The 15,669-nt window shown below is 36.1% G+C and overlaps 1 protein-coding gene across 1 annotated transcript; it reads left to right on the top strand.

Annotated features, from left to right (window-relative positions):
• The first annotated feature begins 4,483 nt into the window (after positions 1 to 4,483).
• On the top strand, positions 4,484 to 14,303 carry LOC120073318 (probable envelope ADP,ATP carrier protein, chloroplastic). Its single transcript, XM_039026088.1, has 10 exons — positions 4,484 to 4,960; positions 5,454 to 5,510; positions 6,242 to 6,304; positions 6,422 to 6,478; positions 12,075 to 12,158; positions 12,367 to 12,435; positions 12,508 to 12,620; positions 12,704 to 12,873; positions 13,004 to 13,082; positions 13,731 to 14,303. The coding sequence occupies exons 1-10, from the start codon at positions 4,598 to 4,600 to the stop codon at positions 13,840 to 13,842; spliced, it is 1,167 nt and encodes a 388-aa protein (XP_038882016.1). The 5' UTR covers positions 4,484 to 4,597; the 3' UTR covers positions 13,843 to 14,303.
• Positions 14,304 to 15,669: the final 1,366 nt, after the last annotated feature.

Here is a 15,669-nt window from a genome sequence, read left to right as displayed (position 1 = left end):
TTGAACAACGATGTCCTGCCCTCTCTTGTTAAAGAGGGATATGATTTATAAATGGTATTACAAATCAGTTGTTCAATAGAGGGTCAGTGGGAGCTTAAGGTGCAAGATGTATTTATAGGGGTAAAATTGTAATTTTGACCCAGCTGTAAATACGAACAACGTGTGAATGATTGACTTACTGATATAGTTGAAATGGACAAAAACACACCTACAGTGAGGAGAGTGTAACTATCAAGCTATAGTGGCGTGCCTTTATAGTTAACAAATAGTAATTAATTCGGTTTAAAGAGTTTAACCAATTAATTACAAATCGTTGTAGCTCATGATCTGTAGGTCTATTAGGTCCCTCTACTAGCTCGTAAATTGGAATAACAAATTGAGTATTAATTGGATGGATTTTGGAATTAAGGTTATGAATTTGAAATGTTCAAATTCAATTTAGGGTTTTCGATTAATTGTATACGATACAATTGAAACGTTTAATTTTATCGAAATTAAACGAAATTAAAGAATCAATTAATATTTAAATTTTGATTTAAGTATTAATTATATGAAATTGAATCATATTAATGGAATTGGTTTATTAATTTAATATTAAGATATTAAATTAATATTTTAATTAAAATTAAAATTAGTTTTATTTAAAATTGATTATTTTGAATTAATTTTGTAAAACTAAATATTTAAATAAAATAAGTTTATTTAAATATAAAATCATTTTTAACCAATTTGATTAAAAAAAATTAAATTAGATTGAGTGGATTTTGGAAAAATCCACTCTGTGATTAAATGGTTAATCACCAAATCCCACTCGAGTTTCATTAAATTGGTGAAGTTGAAGTTGGTCTCCATGCAATTTTCAGCTTATAAATTTAAGTTCCATGCTGAGAAGTTGGTATAGAAGCTGTGATTTTGAACCAGAAAACTGCTGCTGTGAAAACCTACAAAACCCACTTAAGTTCATCCAAAATTCAACTCAATTTGAGCGTTTGCACCACACAATCCTCCTTGAGATTAGTAGAGAAGATCTTGGTGGTGGTCTACTTGAAGATTTCTAGCTTAAATTTCTAGATTTCTTGCTGAATTTGTGGAGTTTTCTTCAAAGGTAAAGTTTGCTTCAAACCCTCTATGAATATCACTTGAATAGCATGTTTAAAACTCAAATTAAGAGTAGTTAGAGTGCTTATTGATTCTAATTTGTTTTATTGCATTCCTTTCTGTATTGTAGTCACTACGCAGGTAACAGCCCCGAGGGCGAAGATGGGGTGGGAAAGAAAGGTTCAGAAATCGAGTTTTTTGCTCGAATCCAGTGGCAATGAGGAAAGGAAGGACGGGTAAGAAAGGGTTTAGCTAATGAAGATATTAACTCTTCCAGGAACTAGTAACGTGTAAACCATGTCAAACCAAGATTTGAATCCTTTGGATGACTTAAAGGAAAGCGATGAGAGACTTCGCAAGGGCCAAAGACATATGAACATTTCGGGCCTCAGTTTCTACATCATGAGAGTCGCTTTGAAAGTATTACCTAAACTCTTCTGACTGAATATAATAAATGTTGTTGAATTAGACCACGAATTAAAAATGTCTGGAAAAGCTCTATTGTGATTTCGTAGTGGGTGAAAAAAGTAAATAGAATAGCTTACTTACGAAGGCGAAGGGAACGTGTGGAGTATACGAAAGGTGGTGGGTGAAAAAAGTAAAGAGAATAGCTTTCTTCTATCTATTGGTAAGCCTGAAAGCATGTTATATTACTCATTCACTATGATCATCTTGGTGAAATGTAAGTCTCTATTATGAACAGTGTTATATAATGAGATTAGTCATTTTGTGGTCCGGTCTTATACAAACTCCTTTATATAGAAAACCCTCATTCACATGTCTCCACATGAATGATCAGGATCAGATCATTTGTAGCAATTTACAACAATTGTAACATTTACAAAATAGATCGTATTCGTAGTGTCACTAGGATAAAGTATCCAATCTTATTCATCTACTACATACCATTTAGGTTATCGTTTAAACATGATCTACCTGTATGTCTCTACATACATGTTTAAGCTACAAATGATAACCTTGGATGTTAATTTATTTGTTTGTGGGTTTAATGTTGGGTCAAACTACTGTTTTCCCCTTGTAATTACATCTAACTTCTTAAGTACCACTGATTCCTCTAATGAACAAACAATTTATAGTCCAACTATAAACTAATATCTCTTAGGCCAGTGAGAGGGTGGGGCCTCATTGTTTAAGACCTGAAATCAACCCATAAGGGAGCAATTCATCTACTTACTCGAAAGAAGGGAAGGAGTGAACTCTATGTTGTGTAGTCATGTTCATAGCTTCCTACTTGGACAAATCCCCAAAATGGTAGGCATATTGAGTCGGAGAATTTGGCCACTCTCACCCATACAGATCAAAGAATTACCCTCATAGACATGAGTTCATAACTCATTAAGGATTAAGGTTGACTCACCTATGGTCATCCTATGAAATGTTAATCTCTTCAATTAACGATGTTATAAAGAGAGATTAATTATTTTGCAGTATGGTCTTATATAAACTCTTTGTATAAGATACCCTAACTTACATTTCCCACATGAACGATTATGATAAAATTGTATGTAACACTTTACAACTCTTGGAACAATTATGAAGTATCCGTAGTGTCAACAAGATAAGACACCCAACATTATCCATATACTACAAACCATTTAGGTTATTACTTAAACATGATCCATATGTATGTCAACCACATACATGTTTAAATTACCTAAAATATCCTTGGATCTTAGTTAATTGCATTGGGTTAATGCAATCTAAATATCGAATAAAACAACTCATTATTTTATTATAAATAACTTGCATACAAATACAAATTACAAGAACCACGAGATTTAGGGCACCAACCCCAACATATTTAAAGTTGGTTGGCCTAACATTGAGTTGTATATGCCAACTCAACCCAACTCATGTTGGTAAGCCTAACACCCTTGTCATTACCTTGATAAAGACAAAAAAATGAACATACCTAAACTATCTCTTCATAAGTCATGTCATCAATTTCTACTATAATAATAAACTATTCAACATCTCAAGCATCATTTTAAGATGTTGATCATAAGCCTACAAAGCAAGATTGCCAACAACATAGAAAAAAATATCAACGGAAAATCAATAAGCATAACCATAGTTTTTACAAATTTTCATTGCATATTTTTTTAAGGAATCGAATTCCTCAGCGGAAGCGCGTGTGTTTTCGAAATTTGTTTTGGAAAACAAGAAACAAACAGAGCAATACAGGATAAATATAAAACTCATGAGCATTTTGTTTATGGGAAGAAGAAGACTTACCCTTGATGATAATCTTTAATGCTTCCTTCTCCGTGTCACGAACACTTTGTACCACGAACATCTCCCTTGATCTCAACGTACAACCATGAACAAGGACACCACCACCTGGTCTTTCCATGCTATTCTCCGACAAGGAATGTGTTTGTGGGAACTTCTTTTGGAATACTTAGAGAAGAAGAGAACTACAAAGAAAACTTTTTTCCCTCTTTTTGTGTTTGTGTTGAAAGTTAAGAAGAGAGAATGAGTCAATGAGAGAAAGTTAGAATTACAAAACTATTATGTGTTCTTCCACCAATATCATGTTGACCAACCATTTAGAGAGAGAGGGTAGTTAATTAAATTAACTTCCCTTAACTAAACTTTATAACAAAATATAACAAAATATAATATCTATCAATGTTTAGACGGTGATAGACATTTGATAGTGACACGTTAATTAGTAAATAACTTTACACTTTTTAAATAAGTTAAAATATTTATTATCTATGATATTATAATCATTAACGTTTTGTTATTTGTTTTTTTTTTTAGCAAATATCAATTTATACCCCTAAAATTTGGGAATTGTATCAATTAAAACCCTAAACCAAGAAGTGTACCAATTTAAACCTTAAACCTTGAGGGATCGTGTCAATTTAAACCATGAACTTTGAGATTTGTATCAATTTGAACCCAAAATTAATAATTATATCAATTTAAACTCGGAATTTTCATAAGTGTATCAATGTAAATATCGAACTTTCGTAAATATATTAATTTAAACCCTGAACATTCACAAGTATATCCAAAAAAACACAATGGAGGAGTTAAGTTGATACAATTAGGAAAATTCAGGGTTTAAATTGATACACTTATAAAAATTCAATATTTAAATTGATCCAATTATTAGTTTAGGATTTAAATTGATAGAATTCTCAAAATTCAGAGTTTAAAATTGATACAATTATTAGTTTAAAATTTAAATTGGTATAATATAGTTTAAAGGTATAAATTGTATTTCATCGATATTAAAACCTACGAAAAAGTAGAAATAAGGATGAAACGAAAATTTAATTGATAACGTAAATATCCGTCAACCTGTCGATATTTTCATCACCCAGATCGAGGAATTTGAATAAGATATTTTATTTTTCAATTCAATCAGTCCATAAAGAAACTGAAAACAAAATTCTCCTTCGTTGTCTCTCCCGCAACTTACCTTATCTTTTTCATGCTTCCTCTTCGGTAAACAGATTTCTCTCCAATGGCGAAACCCGCGAGAAATGAAGACAACGCCGCATTGGTATGGCGGAATATCCCAGCCCTCAGAGCCTCTCTGCAATCTCCTGCAGGTATCTCTGAAGGATTATGGAGCAATAACGCTCAACTCTGCCGTATTCCGGCCGCCGATTGCTGGCGCATTCGATGCAAATTTGCGTGCATTTCGGTTGTGGAAAAGAGAGACCAACACGAGTTCGTACCGTCTCCATCTCAGCTCCTGACGCATCCACTGGCCTTAATCGCGTTGGTGCCCAAAGACGCTGCGCTTTTTGCTGCCGGCGCTGTCGCCGGTGCTGCTGCGAAGACTGTGACGGCTCCTCTCGACCGTATTAAGCTTCTTATGCAGGTGTGTTGTGTTTCACGCGGTGAAGTGCTGTTTTTATGTTTTGATTGCGATTATATTCGTGTTCAAATTGGGGCTAATGACGTCGTTGTTTTCTGTTTTGTTTAATGCGTCTTTGTGCTCGTTCTTAAATATTAGGTAGTTTCATCTAGAATTTCGGCTAATTGTATGTCATTTACGCCTAGTATTTTAATTCCAAAGCTCGTTTGACCTGATTACTGAGTTTCATCTTGGACGTAGGGAACTGCTAGTTTTTGTTGTCTTACGGACTCGACCAGTTTGACACTAGTTGCTTTTGTTAAATTCATTCTTCTTGAGCTGAATTTTATTTTGTTGGAGTTACGTAGAGGCTAGAGGCAAATGTTTGAGGTCTTAAAATATTATTACGTGGGCTATTTATTCAGAGTGAGACAGAAATTATGAGGAATTTGAATTTAGGATCTCATAATTCTCATGCTTGATTAAATTGTCAATTGATAGTTTGATATACTTGCAGACTCATGGTGTACGAGTAGCGCATGAAGGCACTAAAAAAGCAATTGGTTTCATTGAGGTATGGCTATAGATGGTTGTTCTTTATAGCTTTGGAGGCAGAGTTTCTCACATGTAACTAGTCCTCTTGTGTTGCCCCAGAAGCTGTTGTAGACTTGTCGTGTTATAATGTGATGATACTTGTGGGATTGCTAAAAATTATGGCTTAAAACTTTCAAATAGAAAACCCTAATGTTGACTGGGAGCACCTCGAGCTAAAATGTGGTGAGCAGACAATGAACGTCAGGAATAATTTGGATCATTACATGGTTAGTTGGAAAATGAAGATTTCTTTTACTAATTTGCATGTTGAAACCGGCGATTTTTACCACCTGATATCATTTTTCACACCCACCATTTTTGAAGCACATTGATCCATTGTATTATACTTATCTCTTATGGCAAGCATGGAAGACCCTTCCAAATCCTAGTTAAAGTTGAAACGTTTGTTTTAGAGGATTGCAACATCTTAATCAGTGGGGTTGGAACATCTTTGGCCCAAATTTTGGAAATTTAAAGAGGGAGAACGGATAAAAGTGTGGTAGGGTGTTCAAGGTTGAGGATAGGGAAGAGGCACACTATTTCAAATTATAAAAATGATAGAAAATGACTGAGGGAATTTTGTTGTAAGTGCTAGTCTACAAAAGATGTTATTTGTAGTTCTGTGGTTCACTAGGTTTATCTGTTATCATCGATCATTGTGACTAAATCTTCATGTTTACATAGTTTTCCCTTGCTTGGGTTTAACCGCAGGCTATAACAACTATAGGTCAGAATGAAGGAGTTAAAGGCTACTGGAAAGGCAACCTTCCTCAGGTATTTGTCCTAAAATTACTTGCTGGTGCTCGGTGATGTAGAATTTGACTTTTTTCGGCTGTACTGATGAAGATTTTGAGTTATGATTTCGTTATAGTTCCTTTCTGAATATTCCAGGTCATACGGGTTATACCTTATAGTGCTGTCCAGCTTTTTGCTTATGAATTTTACAAGGTATGTCTCTCACTATAAGCAAGCTTGAAATGCTACATAAACACCTGTTAAAAGAGAAAAGAGAGAGAGGAGACACAAGGTTTACGTGGAAAACCTTAGAACAGGGAGAAAAAACCACGATAGAGAGTCTCCGTTTTATTAATTTTTACATAACGTGAGAGATACAAGATGATTCTTATTTATAGGCTCCAACAAACCTAAACACAAGAAATGAAAAAAAAATTGGATAAAGGAAATGACTATAATACGCCCGGGACTATAATTATAAACAATCAACTAAATCCCTTATTTCCAACACTCCCCCTCAAGTTGGGGCGTAGATATCAATCAGAGCCAACTTGCTAACGCAAGAGTTTACCAGAGTAATCCTTTAGTGAGAACCTCTGCAACTTGTTGATTTGATGGAATATACGGAATACAGATACTGCCATTGTCCAATTTCTCTTTTATAAAGTGTCTATCAATCTCCACATGTTTCATTCGATCATGTTGTATTGGATTAATGGGTGATACTTATAGCAGCTTTATTATCACAATAGAGTTTCATAGGTAAGACACCATCTTGATGAAGATCAGATAGTATTTTCTTCAACTAGATTTTTTTACAAATTCCCAAACTCATAGCTATGTATTCAGCCTCTATACTACTTCTAGCAACTACACTTTGTTTCTTACTTCTCCAAGTAACCAGGTTATCCCATACAAAGGTACAATACCCTGAGGTAGACTTTTTGTCAGACACTGATCCTGCCCAGTCAGAGTCGGTATAGTCTTCAATGCATTTCCTGTCAATTTTTCTGAACATTAGATCTTTACCAGGAGTGCTTTCCAAATATCTCAGAATTCGATTCACAGTTTCCATATGTTCTTCATAAGGTACCTGCATAAACTGACTGACAACATTGACAACATAGAAATGTTTGGACTGGTATGTGATAAGTAAATTAACTTTCCCCCTAGACGTTGATACCTCTCTTTATCAACTGGAACTTTATTAACAAAATCTCCCAGTTTAGCATTAAATTCTATAGGAATGTCGGCAGGTTTACATCTAGTCATACCTGTTACCTTTTAACAAGTCAAGAATGTACTTTTGTTGTGAGACAGAGATTCCTTCTCTTGATCTGGCTACTTCCATTCCAAGGAAATATTTTAGATTCCCGAGGTCTTTGATTTCAAACTCGTCTGCCATCTTCATTTTCAGTTTGGTGATCTCATCAATATCATCTCCTGACAAGATAATATCATCCTCATACACGATCATGACAGCAATTTTCCCCGACACTGACCTTTTTGTGAACAATGTATAATCAGAGTGTCCTGAGTGAACCCCTGGGACTTAACAAAGGTAGTAAACCTTTCAAACCAAGCTCTCAAGGACTATTTTAGACCATACAAGGGTTTCCTAAGTTTACACACCTAATGATCAAACTGAGCTTCAAAACCTGGAGAAGGGCTCATATACACCTCTTCTTTTAACTCACGATTTAGAAAGACATTTTTCTCATCATGTTGGTGGAGAGGCTAATCTTTATTTATTGCAACAGAGAGAACCCGAATTGTGTTTAACTTCACTACAGGAGAGAGTTTCTGAATAGTCTACCCCATAAGTTTGAGTAAACCCTTGCTACAAGTCTAGCCTTGTACTTGTCTAAAGTACCATCAGATTTATACTTCAGAGTGAACACCCACTTGCACCCAACTATTTTACGTCCTTTTGGGAGAGTAACAAGATTCCACGTATTATTCTTTTCAAAAGCTCTCATTTCTTCCATAACGGCAGTCTTCCACTCTAGAATCCCCGTAGCCACATATATGTTTTTTTTGGTATTGTTGTCGTGTCAAGACTAGCAGTGAAAGCCCTGAACTTAGAAGACAAATTACTGTAAGATAGAAAGCTATACATAGGATACTTGGTGTAAGACCTGGTGCACTTTTTCAAGGCAATTGGCATGTCGAGAGAAGCATCATAATTCCCAGGTTTGTCTGACTTCTCATATGCTTTCCCACCTATAGTAGGATTCTGATCGCACGTTTCAAGATGAGATAGAATTTCACTATCTTGTGTTTCTACTGTAGTCTCATCACTGTTTGCCACCCTGTTATTTTTTGGAACTAACACATCAGTTTTGTCATTCTCAATTACATCCACAATATCATCCTCAACACATAAATCGTTATTATCAGGGACACACTCAGTAGTACCTTGAGATCTTGTGTTGGTTTAAATTCATGGACTGGAGTCGGCGGAACAGTAGGGGACATAATTTCCTTTATGAGATTCTTCCTGTAGTATGTTAGCCAAGGGACCTGTTTAGTAGGTAGAACAGTGTTATGGGAACTCAAGATGGGCTTAGGAAGATCAATAAGGATTGAGGATATTGACCAGTTAGTCTCTTCACCAGTACTCTCCCTTTGAAGATGACTAACAGGGAAGAATGGTTTATCCTCAAGGAATGTGACATCCATAGAGATAAAGTATGTCCAGGAAGAAGGATGGAAGCATTTATAATCTCGCTGGTGAAGAGGATATCCAAGGAAGACACATTTCTTAGCATGAAGGGTAAACTTAGTTTGGTTAGTGCCATGACTATGGACAAAGACAGAACACCCAAAAACCCAGAGAGAAACATCAGGAATGAGTAATGTGATCGGGTATGACTCCTTGAGGCATTCAAGAGGGGTTTGGAGTTGGAGAACACGAGAAGACATTCGATTAGTAAGATGAGCTGCAGTAAGAACTACATCTTCCCACAAATAAGATGGAGAAGAGGTAGATAGCATGAGAGATTGGACAACCTCGAGGAGGTGATGATTTTTCCTTTCGGCCACTCCATTCTGTTGAGGTGTATAAGCACATAAACTTTGGTGAACAATGCCTTTGGAAGACAGAAATTCACAAAGAGTATTATTGAGAAATTCACGACCATTATCACTTCGAAGATTAGCAATTTTAGCATTGAACTGTGTCTCAATAGTGGTGTAAAGTTGTTGAAATATCGACGAAACCTCTGACTTTTCAGTGAGAAGAAAGACCCACGTAAGACGGGTATGATCATCGATAAATGTCACAAACCAATGTTTTCCTGAAAAGGTGGTAACACTAGAGGGACCCCAAACATCACTATGAATAAGATTAAAGGGCTGTGAAGGTTTGTAAGGTTGAGAGGAAAAGGTGACCCTATGTTGTTTTGCATAAATGCACACATTACAAGAAAGAGAAGAGACATCAACTTTATGGAATAAATGAGGAAATAAAAGATGACCAAGGCGAAAATACCATAACATACAATATTTTTCTAAAGTTGAAAAATACGAAGATAACAAACTAGTCCTATAGCTGTTCCTAGAAGAAGCATCATCATCAAGGAAGTAGAGTCCCCTATTATGCCGGACAATGCCAATCGTTTTCCCTGAGCTCAAGTCTTGAAAGAAAACATTATCCGATGAGAAGACAACTTGGTAATTTAGATCTCGGGTTATCTTACTAATAGATAGCAAATTGTAAGATATTTTAGATACATGCAACACATTTGTAAAGTTAAGCCATGGAAGGGAGAAATATGACCCTTGCCTGCAATAAGAGCAAAAGACCCATCTGTAATTCTGATTGTTTCATTGCCAGCACAAGGAAGATATGATAGGAAGTTATCAGATGACCCAGTTAGATTATTTGTATCCCTTGAATCAAGTATCCATGGTTTATTGTCATTTATACTTAGGAGACTTAAGGGTTGTGATGTACCTGATTGAGCAATTGTCCTAAGAGAAGGGGCAACAGAGTCACTTTGACAATTCACTTGAGATTGTGACTGGGAAGCACTCGAAGATTCATTTACAAGTGCACGGCTGGGATTAGACTCGTCATTCGGAAGGCATCTTCTACCATTCAGTGGTCTACCATATAATTTTCAGCACTGTTCCTTCGTATACTAGGGTTTTTTGCAATGTTCACACACTGGAGTCTGTTTCCTGTTGTGCTAGTCACCATCATTACTAGATAATTTCGCACTAAAAGCAACAAAATCAGTAGATGACATAGTAGTGATGTTCATAGCACTGGATCTGTCTTCCTTAAGGCGAACTTCAGAGCACACTTTCGTGATAGAGGGTATACGTCTCTGTCCCAGTATACGACCTCGCACTGCATCGAATTTGGAGTTCAAACTAGCTAGGAAATCATATACCCTATCTACTTCCTCAATTTTGGAATATTGGACACCTCCCAAACGGGCAATCCCAAATAATTTTGCGACACAAGTCCATCTCCTGCCAGATTAGGGACAGTTTATTAAAGTACGAATTGACATCTATCGTCTCCTGTTTGCACTCGTGAACTTGTTTGCACAAAGTATAAAGACGAGATGCATTATGCCTTTTTGAATATAATTTTTGAACATCCCAGATATCTCGAGCGGTGGCAGCATTATTCCCTATCTGAGGCTCCATACTATTAATCAGTAGTGATCGTAGCAAGGAGTCTGCTTCTTTCCAAATGCGCTCTCGAGGATCCCCTGGTTTAGGCCTGGGTATCTCGCCAGTCAAATAACCGAACTTGTGACGCCCTTCAAGGGTCATTTAATATACTGAGACCAGGAGAAATAATTCTAACCGTTTAACTTTTCTCCTGCAATTAAGCCTGTGGAATTTCCCATAGAACCAGACAAATAATTTACAATAGTTAAAGCAGGGAAAGAGGTTACCGGATTCTCTGGATACATCGGTAAATCAGAAGGAATATTTGAATTCAATACACTTGAATTTAAGTTTGTGGTTGTGGAAGCACCTAGGGTTGCCCCAAGAGCGGCGATTTGTTGTTGAAAACTCGCCTGGAGATCAACTTACTATTGTTGAACCATTGTTGGAGAGAGACCCATAGACTTGTGATGTTCATAGTTCGGCGACGGTAGATGGAGGAGCCCAAGTGGCAACAAGTTGTTATAGGTGGCTGGCGGCACATCACTCCCGATTACGGACTTGCCTTGGTGATGCGTGGGAGATCCAGTAGCACTAGCTTCAGATTCCGGCGGTTAGATGAAGTGGTTGGCGGCGGTGGGAGCAGAGGTGACGGCGGCGGCACTAGGAGTGAAGCTGGCGGCACTGGGGTTCCCAATCGGCTGTTGTTGAGGATGTATTTGCAGCAATCAAAGATACCGGTCAACGGCAGTGGCAGCGGCAGTCAGAGGCTCCATTGGTGGTTGTGGCGGAATTGGTGTTGGTGCAACACTAAGATTATCTTGCACCGGTTGGTTTTCGTCGATGGCGGCTAAGGTTTCGTCACTTGGCTCTAATACAATGTTAAAAGAGAAAAGAGAGAGAGGAGACACGAGATTTACGTGGAAAACCCTAGAATAGGGAGAAAAAACCACGATAGAGAGTCTCCGTTTTATTAATTTTTAATAATGTGAGAGATACAAGAGGATTCTTATTTATAGGCCCCAACAAGCCTAAATACAAAAAAGGAAAGAAAAATAGGGTAAAGTAAATAACTATAATACTCCTGAGACTATAAACAATCAACTAAGTCCCTTATTTCCAACAACACCCAATATATTTCGTGTGATATTGCTACATTTTCTAATGTCTAAATTTACAGAAACTCTTAAGGGGGAAAGATGGTGAACTATCTGTGCTTGGAAGACTTGCTGCAGGTGCTTGTGCTGGCATGACATCTACTTTTGTGAGCAATTCCTCAAATTTGCTGTTTCTTTGCTCTTGTATTTTCTTGGGCTAGTAATATCCTTGGCATTAGTTAACGTCCACGTGTTTCCAGAAAATTATAATATTTATGTTCTGGTAGTACATTTATATATTTTCTCCATTTTTTTATCACGTTCTGTGTCACATCATTACAATTTCTCTAACTGGTGCTATTTGTTTCCTTGTAGATTACATACCCACTCGATGTCCTAAGATTACGGTTGGCAGTTGAACCAGGTTACCGAACTATGTCTCAGGTATGATTAACCAGTCTGTTCCAATTATAGGAGTAAAATTCCATATGAAGATGAAAACTGTATCATTTTCAGGTTGCCTTGAATATGCTAAAAGAGGAAGGCATTGCGTCCTTCTACTATGGTCTTGGGCCTTCCCTTATTGGCATAGCTCCTTATATTGCCGTAAACTTCTGCATTTTTGACTTGTGCGTGAATCGGAGCCTCCATATGCTTTAACATTTCCATGGAATTTAAGATTTGATATTAATAGGTTTTGTTTTCCATATAGATTGAAGAAGTCTTTGCCAGAGAAAGTTCAAAAGAGAACTGAAACATCTCTACTAACAGCCTTGATATCAGCTTCCTGTGCCACACTAACTTGTTATCCTTTGGACACTGTGAGGAGACAGATGCAGATGAGGGGCACACCTTACAAGACAGTTTTGGAAGCCATCTCAGGTAACACAATGAACATTCGTTAAAATGGCAGAATAAAACTGTATAAATGCTTTGGATAGGCAATGAGTTGTTAATATACATGACTAAAATTTTTGGGTATCAATTATCTTCGTTGACATCTCTGATGTAGGTATCATTGCACATGATGGAGTCGTTGGCTTGTACAGGGGTTTCGTTCCAAATGCTTTGAAGACCCTTCCAAACAGCAGGTTGGCTTTCGCTCCTATTGTATGCTTCCTATATGCTTCCATTGCTCCACATACAGATGTGTAATGTTAATATCCATTATGGTTTTTACTGCTTCCCTTGAATTTACACGCATCCTGCATCCTCAGAGAATTTTGCCAATAGATTTAGACATCTATTTTCTGCATGATTTTGATGTTTGAAAGTCCAGAGTAATTATTTGAGATTGTTTTTTATTTTGGAGGATAACAAATCCATATTTGAGGACTCAAACAGCCGAATGACATAATTTCTATTTAAGGATAATTGTGCCATCATGTATTGTCAACAATTTATTTGCTTCTTGCCAAATTCAGGCATGGATCTGGGTATCTTGTTTCTAAGCATGGTTGTAACCCATTTGAACTGGAACCGAGGTTTCAAGAAACTGATGACCATTTGATGATCAAATACTATTATGCTGTCCTCTCTTTTTCTCTTCATCTTTCTTTCTTTCTTCTGGAAGTTATGAAGCTTTATTATTGGCATGGCACATACAAGCTATGGAAGCTTTTTTTACCTCCCTTGATGGTTTCCAACGCTACAGCTGGTCGTTTGAATTCTTTAAGTGTGAAGCTTTCTACATTTACTGTGCCAGCTAGTAGTCCTTTACCTTATTTCTTATATTGCAGCATCAGGCTTACGGTTTACGACTTTGTGAAGCGTCTCATAGCTACCAGCGAAAAGGAGTTTCAGCAAATAGTTGAAGATAATCGTGAGAAGAAAAGCCAAACAAGTAACTGAACGATACTGAAGTAAACTCATTTGACTGTCTCTAATCATTGTTTACTGCATTCCAATTTTGAGATAGATGCGGCTGTAGGAGAAGCAAACATTTTCGGCGTATTCACTTGCCAAAGAAAATTAGCCTAGAAAATTTTGAGATGCTAGCATTTGTGTTCTTGAGCTGTGTTTTATACTTTTATTATTCTACACTTGTACTTGTTTAGGCAAGTTAGCTTCCCAAATTTTGCCTTCCAACAGATGGTTTAGTTTTGGATTTCTTCAATGATAGATCACTTCATGTTCTGTCAAACATTCACTCCTACATCTTATTAGGATGACAAATTGTGAAGCTGGAAACCAAGATTTTACCATATGCTGAAGTTCCAAATTTTAGGCTAATTGCCAGATATAGCCTAAAACAGAGGAGGTTTGTGCTGTTAAATTGCTTTTAGAATTGCATGGAATTATATTTCTTGCAATTGTTTCCTTTTTCTTTTTCAGAAGAGTGTTTAGTTTTTGTTTTACTATATGAAATAACTTGTTTAGGCTATTAAATTGGCTTCTTTGTTGATTGGTGGGCAAATTGAAGTAGCAGCCAAATGTTTATCCTTAATTTTTAGTGTGTTTACTTACTCCATTAACTTTATAGGTTAGTTTTATATCAAATATGTCTAAGAACTTTAAATTTTGTTTCTATATGTTTTGTGAGTGTGTCCTATAAATTTCTGACCTTCAAAATTGTAATAAATTGTTTGATGTAGTGGCAACTTTATATCTAATGCACAATTGGACTTTAAAATTTTAATTTTGTGTTTGGTATGTAAATGTTGAATATGAGATTTATTATGCGTGGAACTTTAGACACTTTTAAACTTCATGAATTAATTATAAAAGTTTTTAAAATTTTAAACTTCAAAATGTTGTATTTTTATATTTAGTTGTAATTTTTTAGTTTAGGGGAAACTCATTTCAAATGATCGAGCGGTGTATTATCTGGCGATGTAGATTAATTTTCGAAAATTTTAAATTTCAAATACTTACAAGGAAGTGACCTTTCTTATATTAGGTTTTGTTTAATGAGTTGGATGGAAAAATTCTTTAAAGATTCTCCTACAAATAGAGATGGCAAAATTTCTCGCCGGATTGGATTTTCATGGGTTTCTAATCCGATTGGGGCGGAGAATCGTCGGTTTGATCGGAGATGGGTTCAAGCTGGAAATTTAAATTGGGCTCCTAGTTGGGGATGGGGTGGAGATCTCCGCCTTGAACCCAATCCCCATCCCCGTCTCCGTCTCGATTTTATCATAATAATAATTATATATTACTGACAGTAATTCAGGTATGTTTTAGTTTTTTTTTTAATTTTAAAAATCTAATATAATAAATTTAATTTTTTATTAATTTATAATTTAAAAAATATGTAATATTTAATTTAAATAACTATATGTAACAATAATACTAATTTTCTATATAAAATTTACATTTTTAATAGAAATATTAAATTTAGTTACTTTTAAATAATAAAATAAAAAGTGGAGATTTTTTCTTACGGGAACCTGAATCCCCGAACGGGGATTCCCTAACCTCGGTCCTAACTCCCCAAAACGGTGAATGGGGAGTGTATCTCCGTCCTGCCTCGATCCCATCACCATCCCTATTTACAAAGTTGTTTCTTTTCCCTTTTTGTTCTCTTCCTCGTATTCTCCGTCTATTTTTCCTTTCTTTCTTTGTTACTTTCTCCTTTTCTTCTCTCCTTTTCTCCATCTCTTCTCATTTTATTAGCTTGCCCAAATCAACTTTGATTGTTTGGAGTCACGTACCTCTCCCAAATCGATGAAAACTACC

The sequence above is a fragment of the Benincasa hispida genome, chromosome 3 (genome assembly GCF_009727055.1).
Source record: "Benincasa hispida cultivar B227 chromosome 3, ASM972705v1, whole genome shotgun sequence".
NCBI lineage: Eukaryota > Viridiplantae > Streptophyta > Magnoliopsida > Cucurbitales > Cucurbitaceae > Benincasa > Benincasa hispida.
This window is presented reverse-complemented; position numbering and strand designations above follow the sequence as displayed.